Here is a 15,685-nt window from a genome sequence, read left to right on the forward strand (position 1 = left end):
GGATGGTGGGTGGGTGAGTGGATGGATGATTGGGTGGATGGATGGATGAGTGGATGATGGGTGGGTGGGTGGATGGATGGTGATTGGGTGGATGGATGGATGAGTGGATGGTGGGTGGGTGGGTGGATGGATGAGTGGATGGTGGGTGGGTGGATGGATGAGTGGATAGTGGGTGGATGGATGAGTAGATGGTGGGTGGGTGGATGGATGGATGAGTGGATGGTGGGTGGATGGATGATGTGTGGGTGGATGGATGAGTGGATGGTGGGTGGGTGGATGGATGATCGGGTGGATGGATGGATGAGTAGATGGTGGGTGGGTGGATGGATGGATGGACGAGTAGATGGACGGATGGATGAGTGGATGGTGGGTAGATGGATGAGTGGATGGTGATTGGGTGGGTGGATGGATGGGTGGATGGTGGGTGGACGGATGAGTGGATGGTGATTGGGTGGGTGGATGGATGGGTGGATGGTGGGTGGATGGATGAGTGGATGGTGATTGGGTGGGTGGATGGATGGGTGGATGGTGGGTGGATGGATGGGTGGATGGTGGGTGGATGGATGGGTGGATGGTGATTGGGTGGGTGGATGGATGGGTGGATGGTGATTGGGTGGGTGGATGGATGGGTGGATGGTGATTGGGTGGGTGGATGGATGGGTGGATGGTGATTGGGTGGGTGGATGGATGGGTGGATGGTGGGTGGATGGATGGGTGGATGGTAGGTGGATGGATGAGTGGATGGTGATTGGGTGGGTGGATGGATGGGTGGATGGTGATTGGGTGGGTGGATGGATGGGTGGATGGTGAGTGGATGGATGGGTGGATGGTGGGTGGATGGATGAGTGGATGGTGATTGGGTGGGTGGATGGATGGGTGGATGGTGATTGGGTGGGTGGATGGATGGGTGGATGGTGATTGGGTGGGTGGATGGATGGGTGGATGGTGATTGGGTGGGTGGATGGATGGGTGGATGGTGATTGGGTGGGTGGGTGGTGATTGGGTGGGTGGGTGGATGGGTGGATGGATGGTGATTGGGTGGGTGGATGGATGGGTGGATGGTGATTGGGTGGGTGGATGGATGGGTGGATGGTGATTGGGTGGGTGGATGGATGGGTGGATGGTGATTGGGTGGGTGGATGGATGGGTGGATGGTGATTGGGTGGGTGGATGGATGGGTGGATGGTGATTGGGTGGGTGGATGGATGGGTGGATGGTGATTGGGTGGGTGGATGGATGGGTGGATGGTGATTGGGTGGGTAGGTGGATGGATGGGTGGATGGTGATTGGGTGGGTGGATGGATGGGTGGATGGTGATTGGGTGGGTGGATGGATGGGTGGATGGTGATTGGGTGGGTGGATGGATGGGTGGATGGTGATTGGGTGGGTGGATGGATGGGTGGATGGTGATTGGGTGGGTGGATGGATGGGTGGATGGTGATTGGGTGGGTGGATGGATGGGTGGATGGTGATTGGGTGGGTGGATGGATGGGTGGATGGTGATTGGGTGGATGGATGGGTGGGTGGATGGATGGGTGGGTGATGGGTGAGATTTTCATGATTGGTTCAGACCATGATGAAAGAAGCAGAAGTGAGAGACATGCAGAAGTGGGAGAGGCTGGAGCCAGAAGAGAGGGGAACGAAGCCTGGGCTGTGGACCCAGACAGGCCCAGATTCAAATCCAGGCTCTACCATATCTTCTTGGGGCAACCCAGTGTGAGCACCCTGCCCTCTCTGGGCTTCAGCATCCACATCTGTGAAATGGGTGTAATCTTGGCACTCACCTCCAGTGGCATTTTGGGGATTTGACCTGAAAGCACTCAACATGGGGCCTGGCCATGAATGGGGGAGGCAGGAGGAGGAGGAGGGTGGCCTCCCCAGGCCATCCCTAAACAGGGCTGCTGCCACACACGCAGACCCTCCTGGGGCTCCCATCATGGGGGCTCTCATAGGGATATGGATGGCTGGGGCCTGAGAAAGGGATGTGGTGGGAGGGGAGACTTGGACCTTGAGGGCTGTTGGCAGCCTCCCAAGATCCTTTAAGCCTGGGACCCCATGGGTTGGGAAAGGGTCCCCACCACTGAATACCACATCCCCTGGGGGACTGCAGTGGGGAACCCATGGGTAATGGCAAGTGGGTCCCCTGCCCAGAATCCCCCAGGGAATGATGTCCCCACAGTGGCCAGCAGGCAGGTTCCAGCAGGGTTCCTCCACGGGCAAAGATGGGGAGGCCCCCGTGTGCAGGCATGTGGCTACAGGAGGCAGGGGCTTGGGGCCGGTGGGTGCCCAAGACTCGGCCAAGGATCAGTGGGGTCCCAATTAATTGATCCCATCATGTGGGCTGCAGTGGGTTCCACAGAGTAGGGAGGTGACCACTGGGGCCGGGGCACACAGCGCATCTTGGGGGGTGGACCTCTAAGGGAGGACCCAGAATGCCTGGCGCCTGGGGGTGTCGGAGAGCAGATCACCCAAGGTGGCCCCTGGGGAAGAGGGCACAGGGACACAGAGAGACACAGGCGCCTAGAGTCCTTGGAATCCGTCTTTATCGGGCGATCATCCTTTGCAGGTCTGGGTGTCCACGGGCTGCCCAGAGCCCCCTACATGGGCCAGCCCCTGCCATGGGCACCAGGAGGATGCCTTGCTGGCCTGGACCCTCCTTGGGCCTGGTCAGTGCCCCCACGCCGCACTCTCCACTCTCTCGGTCCTCTGGGGCCAAGGGCCCCACCGGGTGGGGTCAGGGCTCCTGGCTTCGGGGCGAGGTGGAGCCGTCGGCGTCCTGCCCTGAGACGGAGGCTGGGGCGCCTGCACTGCGTAGCTCCCGGGCCAGCTTCTCGGCCAGCTTGCGGAAAGGTGGCCGGCGGGCAGGCTCTGCCTCCCAGCAGCTGCTCATGAGGACGTGCACGGGGCCTGGACAGCCCTCAGGGGGCTCCATGCGGTACCCCTTCTCCACGGCCTCCGACACCTCCTTCAGTGACTGCGGACAGCAGGCATGGGCAGGGGTCAGGGCCACAGCCTCTGGACCTGCCCGGAACTCAGTGCCTCCCTGGGGCCCTCGCTCACCATTTTAGGGTACGGAGCCCGTCCATATGAGAAGACCTCCCAGAGCAGCACCCCAAAACTCCAGACATCCGACTTGCTGGTGAACTTCTGTGGGGCCCAAGACAGGGGTGAGGAGGGACCCCGCAGGTTTTCTGCTCCAGCCCCTGCTTCCTCCAGGAAGCCCTCCTGGGTTGACCCTCACTCTCTGGTCTCCTCCTAATTGATTCCTCCCCCAAAGCCGCCCACAATCGAGTCTAGCTCAGCCTTAGTGCACGAAGGAAGCCTGGTTATTCTTCCCCTCAGTCCTGAGCCCATGCCTTTTTCAGAGCTGGAGAAACTGAGGCCCAGAGGGGGGCTACGAGGAACAATTATGGGCCAAGAGCTTCCTGGGGAGGCAGAGCTATTGCCCTTGGGGTTTCCGAGAGGCCAAGGGACATACCCAGGGTCATACAGCAGAGCTGGGGGGACCCCAAAGCCCCAGGGGTGTGTGAAGGCGGGGCTCACCCCGTGTTTGAGAGCCTCGGGCGCTGTCCACTTGACAGGCAGCCGGCTTGAGTCCAGCCCCTTCCGCTCGGCTTTGGCCAGGCCAAAGTCGCTGACCTTGGCCACCAGGTCCTCAGAGACCAGGATGTTGCGGGCGGCCAGGTCGCGGTGCACAAGCTTCTTGCTCTCCAGGTACTCCATGCCCTCGGCCACGTGCCTGGGGGTAGCAGGGGGCAGTGGGGGCTCAGGTGCCAGGATGCCCGCATTCAGGGCTCAGAAAGCTCTGGGTGCCTGGGCCACAAGCTCACAAAGCTTCCCTGCCCCGTGCCTCAGTTTCCCCTTGATGGATCTTGGAATCTGCCCTCTGACGACCCCAGTGCCACAGCACCCCGAGAGTCCCACTTACAGAGAAAACTGCAGGAGCTGAGCGGTGTTCACGAGGGCTCGACCCCGGGTCCGCAGAAAGTTCACCAGGTTGCCCTGTTGGGGGTGGGAGACGGCCGCGGGATGTTGGTGCTGCTCGGCCGCGTGGGCCCCCCTCCCCGCCTGGGCCCCGCCCCACCTTGCTCACGTGCTCCATGACAATGTACAGCCCCTGGTGCAGGATCACGCCCAGGAGACGCACCAGGTTCTTGTGTTGCATCTTCCTGGGGGCGGTGGGGTGGGCGTGAGGGCAGGGCTGGGACCCCCCCATCCCACGGTCCCCAGCCCCACCCTGGGACTCACGTCATGACGGCCGTCTCGTCCAGGAAGGCCTGGGCCGTCACATCGCACTTGATATTCTTCACGGCCACCTTCTGCCCCAGGTACTCACCCTGCAGGACAGCTGGGGGGTGGGGGTGGGGAACGGGGTGACATCAGGACCCCCAACAAACAGGGACAGAGAGACAGACGGACAGGCCTGCTCACACCAGTGCCCATGTAACATTCACACAGCTGCGGGTCCCCAGACCTTGAAACACAGCCCCCACGCTCCTCACCCCTGCCGCCCTTGCAAGCTCCAGACCCAAGAACAGAGAACCATCTGGCTCTGGCGCGGTGGCTCACGCCTGTAATCCCAGCACTTTGGGAGGCTGAGGCAGGCGGATCACCTGAGGTCAGGAGTTCAAGACCAGCCTGTCTAACATGGAGAAACCCTGTCTCTAATAAAAATACAAAACTAGCCAGGTGTGGTGGCACATGCCTCTAATCCCAGCTACTCGGGAGGCTGAGGCAAGAGAATCACTTGAACCCGGAGGCGGAGGTTGCAGTGAGCCAAGATTGTGCCATTGCACTCCAGCCTGGGTGACAGAGCGAAACTCCATCTCAAAAAAAAAAAAAAAAAAAAAACAGAAACAAAGAGAGAACCATCTAAGCCAGGGGTCTGTGAACTCCCACCCCCTCCGGGCCAAATCTACCTGTCACCTCTTTTTGCAAGACCCTTGAGCTCAAAATGTTTTTTGCATTTTTATTTTTAATTAATTAAATAATTTATTTATTTGAGACAGAATCTTGCTCTGTCGCCCAGGCTGGAGTGCAGTGGCTCAATCTCTGCTCACTGCAAGCTCTGCCTCCCAGGTCACGCCATTCTCCTGCCTCAGCCTCCCAAGTAGCTGGGACTACAGGCGCCCACCACCACGCCCGGCTAATTTTTTTTTTTTTGTATTTTTAGTAGAGACGGGGTTTCACCGTGTTAGCCAGGATGGTCTCGATCTCATGACCTCGTGATCCGCCCGCCTCAGCCTCCCAAAGTGCTGGGATTACTTGCATGAGCCACCGCGCCCGGCCAACATTTTTATTTTTAAAATATTGATACAGGGTCTCACTCTCTCACTCAGGTAGAGTGCAGTGGCATGATCATAGCTCACTGCAGGTTCAAATTCCTGGGCTCAAGGGATCCTCCCATCCCAGCCTCCTGAGTAGCTGGGACTACAAGCATGCTCCACTGTGCCTGGCTTTTTTTTTGTACAGATGGGGGTCTTGCTACGTTGTCCAGGCTGGACCTGAACTCCCGAGCTCAAGGGATCCTCCTGCCCCGACCTCCCAAGTGCTGGGATTCCAGGCATGAGCCACCGCGCCTGGCTGGTTTTTGCATTTTTAAATGGTTGTAAAAACAAATCAAAAGACGAGTACTGTTTCAGGACATGTGAGCATTATACAAAATTCAAATTTCTGGGCTATAGTTTTCATGGCCACGCCCATATGTTTACATATTGTCTGTGGTCATTTTCATTCTACAAGGGCAGGATTCAGTAGTGGTGACAGCAGCAACCTGGCTCACAAAGCAGAAAATATTTACAATCTGGCCTTTTACAGAGAGTCTGCCGACCCCGATCTAAACCCCAGAGCCTTCCAGAATAATAATTTCAGGGAATGGTGTTCTAAACATTCCAAACACAGGGACTGACCATACAAGACCCTGGCAGTGTGAAGAAGTCACTAACACTGACTGAGCGCCTGCTTGAGTTCATTTACTCCTCATGACAGCTGCCATTAAACCCTGTTCCAGAGGGGGAAACTGAGGCTCAGAGGATTTGCATGTCTTCAGCTGCACAACTAGTAGGTGGTTAAGTATGGGTTTGAATTCAGCTCTGTGACTCCAAAGCCTCAATATGCACCTCCCACCTCCCTTCAGCACCCCCAACCCAGTCCGCCACTCACCTCCAAACTCTCCCTCTCCGATCTGTGCTCCCAGTGTCAAATGCTGCAGGTTCAGTAACCAGCCCGCTGTGGAGTGAAGACCCAGTCAGAGGGGTAATGGGTCCCCCAAATCCTCCCATTGGCGGTTCTACTTGGTGAGAGACTAGGTGATGTCTCTCACAGTGCTACAGCTGTGGATACACATTTGAGTGGCTGCTGGGCCTGGCAATGCCCCTAGGACATATCAGAGACACCCCACTCCTGGTACCAATTACTGTTGTTGCAAGCAACAGAACTCTCTCAGGTTGACCTGAGCAAAAAGGGGCTTACAGGAGGGATAGTGGTATGAATGGTCAAAGCTGGGGGCCTGCCTGGCTGAGACCCTCAGACTCCACACTTGCCCTCCAGGAACTCCCAGTCAGGCCCAAGGGGTAGTGCCAGGAAACATTTCAGTTCTCAGAGATAAGAGCTGCCCTTTTCTCTTTGGCTCTCTTGTCCCTCCAAATACCCTCTGGGCTCTTCCCTACACAGTTCTTTACCTCTGACCACTCAGAAACACACACAGAGCAAAAAAACACAACATGGAGACCCATAAAGGTTCCAGAATATTCCAGGGCTCTAGCCTCCCTGACCCTTCTCCCAAGCACTCCTGTGTTGGTTCTCCACTGCCCTCTGGTTGGTTCTGCAGGCGTTCTCCTCTCCCTCCAGAAAGCGCCCCCTCCAAATGCCACGGTCTTAAGGGATCATTGGCCAGGGTGATGCTAGTCTCCACCTGGGTGCCATCCCTGATGGGTACAGATTTCCCCAGCAGAGACGTACTTTCAAGGAGACAGACATGGGGTCAGAGGAGGCATTTGCTTTTGACCTTAAATGTTGAGGATTTCACTACTTAGGGGCTGGAAAAGCATTTCAGGTGAAGGGAACAGAATACACAATGGCTCAGAGGCATGAAGAAAACGATGATTACAGTTGACCTGGGAGGGGGTGGATGCGTGGAGGAAGGGCTTTGCAGATGAGGCTGGAAAGGTGGCTCAGGCCATGCGGGCAGGTTCTGGAAGGTAGTGGAGCTGCCGGGCCTCTCTCCCTGGAGGCACGATTTCATGATGGAAAGATAACCTTGAGGCTGCACTCAAGGCCTGGGCTGGAAGGGGGACTCGCCCTCTGGGAAGGAGGCGGTCTGATAAGAGGGCCTGAGGCTGGGCTGTGGGGAGGGGAGGGGAGCAGATTCACCAGGTCTTGGGAACCTGGCCAAGGAGGGAATGCTGGAGGGTGGGGTGGGTGGAGGTTCGGGGCCAGGTTTCTGGCTCAGATGGTGGATGATGGTGACAGAGAAGAGTGGCATAGCTGGGGACCTATCGAATAAAGGACTGATCTGTGTCTGTGGGCACCCCCGAGGCAGCCCAGGTCTTCTATCCCATAGGTGGGCATGGAAACAGGCTTGGGTGATCTGGCCTCAGAGGTGCGGGGCCCCAGGGCCCTTCCTCCCGGGCTGGGCTAACGTGGGCAGGGAAGGGGGTCTGCCCTCCTGGGCGTCCCCTACCCCTGGCCAGCTCCTCCTCGGCCGACTTGGTCCCGTGTTTCCGCTTTGGTCTCACCAGCTTGGTGCAGATAGCGCCCTTGTCCTTGCTGTAATGCTGCAGGATGGGGGGACAGCCATGAGCCCAGCCCCAGGGCGGGGAACCCCGGCATCCTGTTCCCTTCCCGGGTGGCCTCTGGGTGGGGTGGGTGGGACCGGGGAGGAGGAGAAAGGCTGGTTTCCATAGGAACGGGAAAGGAGGCAAGCCAAAAGGAGGGGGAGTCCTCTGGATTGGTATCAACTTGGGGGGTCCTGGGGGGTCCCCAGAGGAGTCACTCTAGTCCCTGGAGGTGGAACCAGGCTGACTCAGGCCACCTGTAGATTGGGCAGTCCATAGGGATCAGTCCCCCCTATTTCTGCATTAAGGGGAATCCTACTGTGGGGGTCCTCCTGTCTGCCCATCTGAGATGGGATGGGGGCCTGGGGGGCCCTGGGGAATACCCCCTTCATCTCCACATCGGGGAAGCACAGAGCTCAGGGGGTCCCGGGTGATCAGCACAGGAGGTAGGGATGGTGTCTGCCCAGCTGCTGGGGAAGGGACGGAGGTCAGGTGACCCGCCCCTCCATCTCTACATAGGGGAGTCTCCGGGGTCCCTGGGCTGCCCCACTGCAGGGACGGGGTGGGGCCTCTGGGTGGCAGCACCTCCACCATGTCCATGAGGTTGCAGAAGAACACGGCCTCATCGATCGTGAGGTGGCCGTCGCGGTGCAGCACGCGGTAGTGGATGACATCGCGGCCAAAGCTCACACACAGGACGTAGTCGCCGGGGTGGCGCGCGGACTCCCGCACCAGGAACAGCCCGTCCTCGGGAGGCTGCAGCTGCTGGACGGCCTCCTGGCCCGAGATCTTCCCGTGGAACCACCTGTGGCCACGTAAGGGGTGGGTCAGACTGGGCTGTGGAGGGGGGGTCACTTACTGCCCCCTACCCCAGGCCCCTGTCCTGCCCACTCACGGCATGAGGCTGAGCTTGGGGTCTGCGGAGAGGGCCTCCCGCTCCCGCAGCGCCCCAGCTGCCAGCAGCCCCTCCTGTCCACTGGTGTGGTGCTTGACGCGGTACCAGCTCTTGTTCTGCCAGGGAGGAAGCACAGGATTAGTGTGGGGGGTGTGGGGGTGGTCCTGGTGGAGCCTCCAGCCCCAAGCACCCACACCCGCCGGCCACCTCTCACCTCGCAGGCCTCCAGGATGGTGACCACGTCGCCCTTGCGGAAGGCCAGCTCCCCTGGCTTGGGACGGGTGTGCTCGCATTTGGTGATACACTGGGTGCCCGGGGCCCAGCGCCTCTGCAGAGGGGGCCAGGAGAGGGGCAAAGGGAGGACATCACGGAGATGTGGGGAGCAGAGGCACGGGAGGGGAAAGAGGCCAGGAGGGAGAAAGGCATTGAGATTGGAAAAGAGCGGAGAGGCAGAGAAAACAGATGCAGACATCGGGGGAGAGAAAGGGGGAGCGGGGTGCTCAGAGAGAAATCGTAGAGTCACAAAGAGAGGGGGCCCGGGACAGAAGGTCAGGAAGCCAAGGTGACTGAGAAAGGCCAGGCCAAGCCCAGCAGAAGGGGGTAGGGGGCAGAGAGTACAGCCCTTCAGGAAGGGGGCTGAGGGTGTGGACCGAGCTGAAGAAGGACCCGGGGAGCAGAGGAAGCAGGCTAGACACACTCACCGTTGGCATCCTGGCTGAGACGGGCGGGGGGTGCCAGGCTCGGAGGAAGCGGGGGCTCACCTGGGGAGGGGACAGAGTCCAGGTGGGAGCTGGGCTGGGACCCAGGGTCCAGTTCCTACCACTTCCAGCCCAGGTCAGGTGGGGGTGATGGCCAGGCAGGCAGAGAGAGCCCCCCCAGAGGCATCCTGGGTGGGACCCAGAACTGGCTCCCCAAGCCCCTTTGGGGAAGTGATCTTTACCCGGGGAAGTTCCTTAGCAGAATCACAGCCGTGAAATGCCCGCCAGGAAACCAGAGAGCCTCGCCCCGCCATCGCCCCCAGAGGGAAACTGAGGCAGGTGAGAGGAGCACTGAGCAAGTGGCCACAGTCGGGGACGCTGGGAATGGCCTGCCACAGGCCCGGCGGCTGGCACGGGAGGTAGGGAGCTGGGTGCCACTGGACCGAGCCTGCTTCTTCCTCTTTTCTGGTAAGTAGGCAGGGGGAGCGTGGGGAAATAGGGATGAGTCAAGGTCATTCCCAAGAATCTCTGACCGTGGGGTGGAGCTGGGGGCAGGGGCGGGTCCTGTAGCCCTGCTGGGCTCCTCCGGCCACCCGCTGAGCCTCTCTGATCCCCCCCCCAAACCCAGAACAGACACACAAAGTCGCTCACTGCTGCAGGGGTGGGGGAGCCTCCCTGCCTCCCCCATCTCCCCGACCGCTAGTGGCTGGGAAGTGGGCGGTGCTGGGGGGTGAGTCTCGGCCCCTCCAATATGCGCCTCCCATGAAATCCTCCAGTCCCACGTGTACTCACACGCATACGGATGCATGCACACGCACAGAAACACACAGGGCTCGGACACAGCTGCGCGCAGACAAGCAAAGGACCACGTCCACGTGGAAACAGGTGTGAGCACACGTCCCCGCGCATCCGCGCGCACAAGCGCTCCACACCTGGGAACGTGCGCACCTGTCCCCCGCCCCCGGCACACACACAGCCGCCCCACACTGGAACACCTGGGCGCCAGCCCCGGGCCACTCGGGCACGCAGGGCGCTACGCAGGGCCGCGCACACGCTTCTCGGCCACACGCGCACAGCCCTCCACGTGGACGCGCGGGTACACACGCCTGGGGCCCGTAGCCGCGCACACCCGCACCCAGGAAACCCCAGCCACCACCACGCCGGGTCCGATCGCCTTTGAGCACCCTCCGCCCCAGCCGCGCACCCGCCGCGCGCCCGGGACGCGCACACTCGCGCACACACCGGCCCTTCCTGCGCACGTCCCGGGCCCACCCCCGCCTACAGCCCTCGGGGTTTCCCCCCACCCCGGCCTCGGGGTCTCTCTACCTCTCCCCGCCGACGTGCTCACCTGCTCAGGGGGCGCCCCTGAGCCGCGCCCCGCGCCCGCCCCCAGGAGGGCCTCCGCGAGCCGGCTGCACACCCCGAGGCGGTCCCGGCTGCACAACTTGGAGCGAGTTGCTCCGTTTCCTCATTTTGGGGGCGAAGGAGGGTCGGGGAGTGGGGGAAAGCGGGAGGCGCCGCGGCCTGGGAGGCCCCCGCGGGTCCTAGCGCCGGCCGCACTGCGGTCTCCTCCGCGCGCCGCCGCCGCCGCCGGCCCCTCCCCGCCCCGCCTCCGCGGCCCCCGGCGCCTCCCGCGCGCCCCGGGCGGGGTCCCGGGGCGCCAGCGGGCTTCACGTCTGGCCCTGACCTGGCCCTGTCGGGCGTGCACCCCCCACCCACCCTGGGAAGCGGGTTTCTTGGAGCGTGGAACGGGCGCCGCCAGCGCGCGTGGCGGGGGCCAGGGGTGAGGGAGAGTGAGCTGCCCGTCTGGGGAGATAAGCAAGGCGCCAAGCCCGGACTCCCAGAGGACACTTCGTACTCTGCAATTCCAACTCCGTCAGTGCCGCCCATTTTAGCACCCACCGTCTCAGAGGGCTATTGGTGGTTGACAGAAAAAGAGCTTTCAAAATGTCAGCCGCTGTCAATATCATTATCATAATCATCAACATTAAGGGAAAATTGGAGTAACAGAATCATCGGGAACTGTAATCATCCGGATGCAAACTTCTTAGAGCTGCCCTCCTTGGAGGGTAAAAGGGGGGGCCTGGGAGTTGGAGGGACCTGGCTTTGCCCATAGGTAGGAGGTACCCCTTTTCCAGCCGGGATTTCCTCCCCCATATGGAGGGTGGGGGCCCCACCCGCTTTCACCTTACAGAACAGTTTGATGTCACTTGGTCTTGGTGGACGGGGCCCTGGCCGCCAGCGATGGCTTTGTGGTTGGGGTGACCAAAACGCCCAATCCGCTTTCACCCAATGCAGGCCTTTATCTTTATTTTTATTCATTTATTTTTTGAGACAGGGTCTCACTCTATCCCCCAGGCTGGAGTGCAGCGGCATGATCATAGCTCACTACAGCCTTGACCACCTGGGCTCAAGCCAGCCTGCCGCCTCAGCCTCCCGTGTAGCTGGGACCACAGGGTAATTTTTTTTTTTCCAACTTTTCATAGAGCCACAGACGGGGTTGCCTCAGGAGGGGGTGAGTTCCCTGTCCTGGGAGGCATCCAAGAATTGGCCACTTTGCTTTTTTGTTGTTGTTGTTGTTGAGATGGAGTCTTGCTCTGTTACCTGGGCTGGAGTGCACTGGCGCTGTCTTGGCTCACTGCAACCTCCACCTCCCGGGTTCAAGCAATTCTCCTTCCTCAGCCTCCTGAGTAGCTGGGATTACAGGTGCGTGCCACCACGCCCTGCTAACTTTTGTATTTTTATTTTTATTTTTTTGAGATGAAGTCTCACTTTGTTGCCCAGACTGGTCTTGGACTCCTGGGATCAAGCGATCCTCCCACTTCGGCCTCCCAAAGTGCTGGGATTACAGGTGTGAACCACCACGCCTTGCACCTTATCATCCTTTCTAAGGGATGAGTCCTCTAAAACAAAGATGAAGTTCGTCTTAGGAGGGCAATGAACCAAGATGCCCAGGTGGCCTGTGCCCATATTTAATCTTCTGTTACCCCAAAAGGCTGTGTGTCTGGACTTGGAGGCATCACATGATTTTGGGGGGAGCAGAGACCCAGTTACAAGAGAATTACAGAACAGCTATATTAAGGAACATCATGCAGCAGACTAGGAAACTATATTATTATTATTAGAGCTGGGGGTCTCTCTATGTTGCCCAGGCTGGCCTCAAACGCCTGGGCTCAAGCAATCCTCCTGCCTCAGCCTCCTGAGTAGCTGGGACTACACGTGCACACCATGGTGCCTGGTTAAACCATACTATTATATATATTATTATTATATTATATTATATTATATTATATTATATTATATTATATTATATACCTGGGCATCCAGGATGCTCTCTCATCTCAATAGCATCAACTTAATCCCATCTGCAGGCTGGGCCCAGTGGCTCACGCCAGTAATCCCAGCACTGTGGGAGGCCAAGGCGGGCAGATCACCTGAGGTCAGGAGTTCTAGACCAGCCTAGCCAACATGGTGATACCCCGTCTCTACTAAAACTACAAAAATTAGTTGGGCGTGGTGGCACACGCCTGTAATCCCAGCACTTTGGGAGGCCAAGGCGGGTGGATCACGAGATCAGGAGATCAAGACCAGCCTGGCCAAGATGGTGAAACTCTGTCTACTAAAAATACAAAAATTAGTCTGGTGTGGTGGCGGATGCCTGTAATCCCAGCTACTCGGGAGGCCGAGACAGAGAATTGCTTGAACCTGGGAGGCGGAGGTTGCAGAGAGCCAAGATCGCACCACTGCACCCCAGCCTGGGCAACAGAGTGAAACTCTGTCTCAAAAAAAAAAAAAAAATAGAGATGGGATCTGACTATGTTGCCCAGGCTGGTCTCAAACTCCTGCACTCAAACGATCCTCCAACCTTGGCCTCCCAAAGTGCTGGGATTCCAGGTATGAGCCACTGCGCTACCTCAGCTCACTGCAACCTCTGCCTCCTGGGTTCAAGCAATTCTCCTGTCTCAGCCTCCTGAGTAGCTGGGATTACAGGCACATGCCACCACACCCAGCTAATTTTTGTACTTTTAGTAGAAACGGGGTTTCACCATATTGGTCAGGCTGGTCTCAAACTCCTGACCTCAGGTGATCTACCAACATCGGCCTCCCAAAGTGCTGGGATTATAGGTGTGAGTCACGACACATGGTTTACCAGCCTCAACTTTCTTTCATGGGGTTGTAATTTACTATTAGAAGATCTTCCGGGAGGATGCCCCTGTGTTTACGATTTTAGCACCCACAGCTTCATGGATCTGGCTGTGGGATAGTCTAGGGTGTGGCTCCCCAGAAAGGGCTGGGGACGCTGCATCTGTCCTTCTGTCACGGTCACTGCGGGCCCACCATATATGGCAAACCACCATCACTTGCCTGAACTAGAAGTGTTAAGTCAAAATATCTGCAGCGGAAAACCCAGCCGCCTAACTTGCTTCTCACCAGAAGCTGCTGCTGACCACAGGTCCCTTGCCGAGGTCCGCCTTCTCTTCGTTCAGCAGGGAAATGTCCCTGCATGAGAGGGACATTTAAGATGCTCTAGCACCCCATGAAGACTTTCTCCTCTTCCTCTGTCTGCAAATCAATGATATTAGTGTCAGTCCTCCCGAGGAGCCCCAGGGCTCCTGGCAGGAGGCCTCACCCAGAAGAAATAATAAGAGGAACCAAGGTCTTGAGCCTAGAGAAGGGCGGACTTAAGGAGCTGGTGTTGGGTTCGCAAATTGTCAAGGGCTGGCTGGGGCAGGGAGCTCCCCTGACTGGGTGGAGACATAGACACTGAGCTGTGCCTGACTCTAGGGGGATAGATTTGAGCCTGCAGTTTATTTGAATCAGTGCCACAGAAGGGGTTGCCTCAGGAGGGGGTGAGGCATCCAAGAATTGGCCACTTTGTTTTTTTTTTTTTTTTTTATGAGACGGAGTCTTGCTCTGTTACCCGGCTGGAGTGCAGCGGCGCTATCTTGGCTCACTGCAACCTCCATCTCCCGGGTTCAAGTGATTCGCCTTCCTCAGCCTCCTGAGTAGCTGGGATTACAGGTGCCCACCACCATGCCCAGCTAATTTTTGTATTTTTAGTAGAGACAGGGTTTCGCCATGTTGGCCAGGCTGGTCTGGAACTCCTGACCTCCTGACCAAGAATTGGCCACTTTGAATCACAAAGACTCTAAGGCTCTTTCAGGCCCCAGAGGTGGCCGCACCAGTTTCTAATGCCTCCTGCCAAGGAGCTGGGGGACTCACCCCTCCCTTATACCAGCCTGAGTGGGTAGACTGGACGCCCAGATTCCCCCAGTCCTGAACTCCCTACCCTCCACCTCTCATCCTTGGTGACCCCCTGTCAACTTGGTTTCAGAAGTTCTCTGATATGCAGGTCACCCTCCTGGTACAGGCTGGTGACAGAGCAGTCCCCTTTCTGGTGTCCTGGCTGCCTCCAGGTTTTCACCTTTCACTGCAAAGCCAAGGGATGGAAATGTAACTGTGGCTCTCCCTCACTCTAAATCCTTCCATAGCTCCCCACTGCCTGCAGGAGAGAGCCTAAAATGCTCAGCCTGGCATCCAGGGCTCTTCATGTTTGGCCTCCAGCTGATCTCCCAGGTCCCATTTTCTTCTCCTCCCTCCAAGAACCTAATATTCTAGTGAGTCTGAAACTGCAGAAGTTTCCACGCCTTTGCACTGGCTGTTCCCTCTCCCCTGGAATGCCCTTCCCCGCCGTGTCCAGCTGGCCTCTCCAAGCTCACCCTCCCACACACAACTCATGTGGCACCATTTGGGGAAAGCCTTCCTCAAGGACATCCCCACACTTCCTAGAGCAAGGTCTCCCTGAAAGGGCCCCTTGCTAGAGGCACTAGCTCTCTTGTCTCACTGTGTGATGGGTGTGAGCCTGGCCGTCTCTCCTTGGTCTTGGTGACTGAGCCCATTAGCCTGCCTGAGAAGGAGGCCAGCCTGGAGGAAACAGAGCCAAGAAACGGGGAGAGACACGGAATACCAAGGGAAGGACTGGTTTCATATCCTTAGAACCAGCGATGCCTGGAATTCACGTGACACCTAGTTTTAGCAGCCAGTCTTTCTTTTTTGATTTCTTCCCGAGGGGGTTCCTGCCACTTACAATCAAAGGGATTCTTAATACTCAAAATAGTACCAGAAGTGGGGAGTTGAAATTAACAGACTAATGTGGAATTGCTGAGCCAAATTAGATTCCCTGATCCCAGCTGGGAAGAGGGATGCCCTGAGCTTCTCTTTCCGAGAGTCCATAAATCTGCCTTCCATTCCCGGAGTCAGGCGGCACTAGGCTTCTGTCCTTTGCAATGGAGCGGCCCAGTGCACAGAGTAATCTC

The 15,685-nt window shown here is 58.1% G+C and overlaps 1 protein-coding gene across 2 annotated transcripts; it reads right to left on the reverse strand.

Annotated features, from left to right (window-relative positions):
• Positions 1–2,525: 2,525 nt before the first annotated feature.
• MATK (megakaryocyte-associated tyrosine kinase) lies at positions 2,526–10,930 on the reverse strand. Of its 2 annotated transcripts, none has more exons than XM_054464778.2 (14): positions 10,717–10,930; positions 9,611–9,833; positions 9,372–9,431; positions 8,885–8,998; positions 8,671–8,786; positions 8,361–8,580; positions 7,682–7,775; positions 6,163–6,228; positions 4,249–4,348; positions 4,085–4,169; positions 3,929–4,002; positions 3,544–3,739; positions 3,061–3,147; positions 2,526–2,974 (listed from the first exon to the last, which is right to left on the reverse strand). In XM_054464778.2, exons 2-14 carry the CDS (start codon positions 9,680–9,682, stop codon positions 2,735–2,737), a joined length of 1,524 nt encoding a protein of 507 aa, XP_054320753.1. In that variant the 5' UTR covers positions 9,683–9,833; positions 10,717–10,930; the 3' UTR covers positions 2,526–2,734. The 2 variants fall into 2 exon arrangements, with proteins under 2 accessions (XP_054320753.1, XP_054320754.1); XM_054464779.2 differs by lacking the exon at positions 10,717–10,930 and adding an exon at positions 10,317–10,399 and having other exon boundaries at positions 2,532–2,974.
• Between the last annotated feature and the right edge of the window lie 4,755 nt (positions 10,931–15,685).

The sequence above is a fragment of the Pongo pygmaeus genome, chromosome 20 (genome assembly GCF_028885625.2).
Source record: "Pongo pygmaeus isolate AG05252 chromosome 20, NHGRI_mPonPyg2-v2.0_pri, whole genome shotgun sequence".
Taxonomy (NCBI): Eukaryota; Metazoa; Chordata; class Mammalia; order Primates; family Hominidae; genus Pongo; species Pongo pygmaeus.

Coding starts and splice junctions, on each gene's coding strand:
- MATK (XM_054464778.2), bottom strand. CDS start 9,682: ATGGCGGGGCGAGGCTCTCTGGTTTCCTGGCGGGCATTTCACGGCTGT. Junction 8,581..8,670: donor CCCAAGCTCAGCCTCATGCC/GTGAGTGGGCAG, acceptor ACGTGGCCACAG/GTGGTTCCACGGGAAGATCT. Junction 7,776..8,360: donor ACCTCATGGACATGGTGGAG/GTGCTGCCACCC, acceptor CCCATCCTGCAG/CATTACAGCAAGGACAAGGG.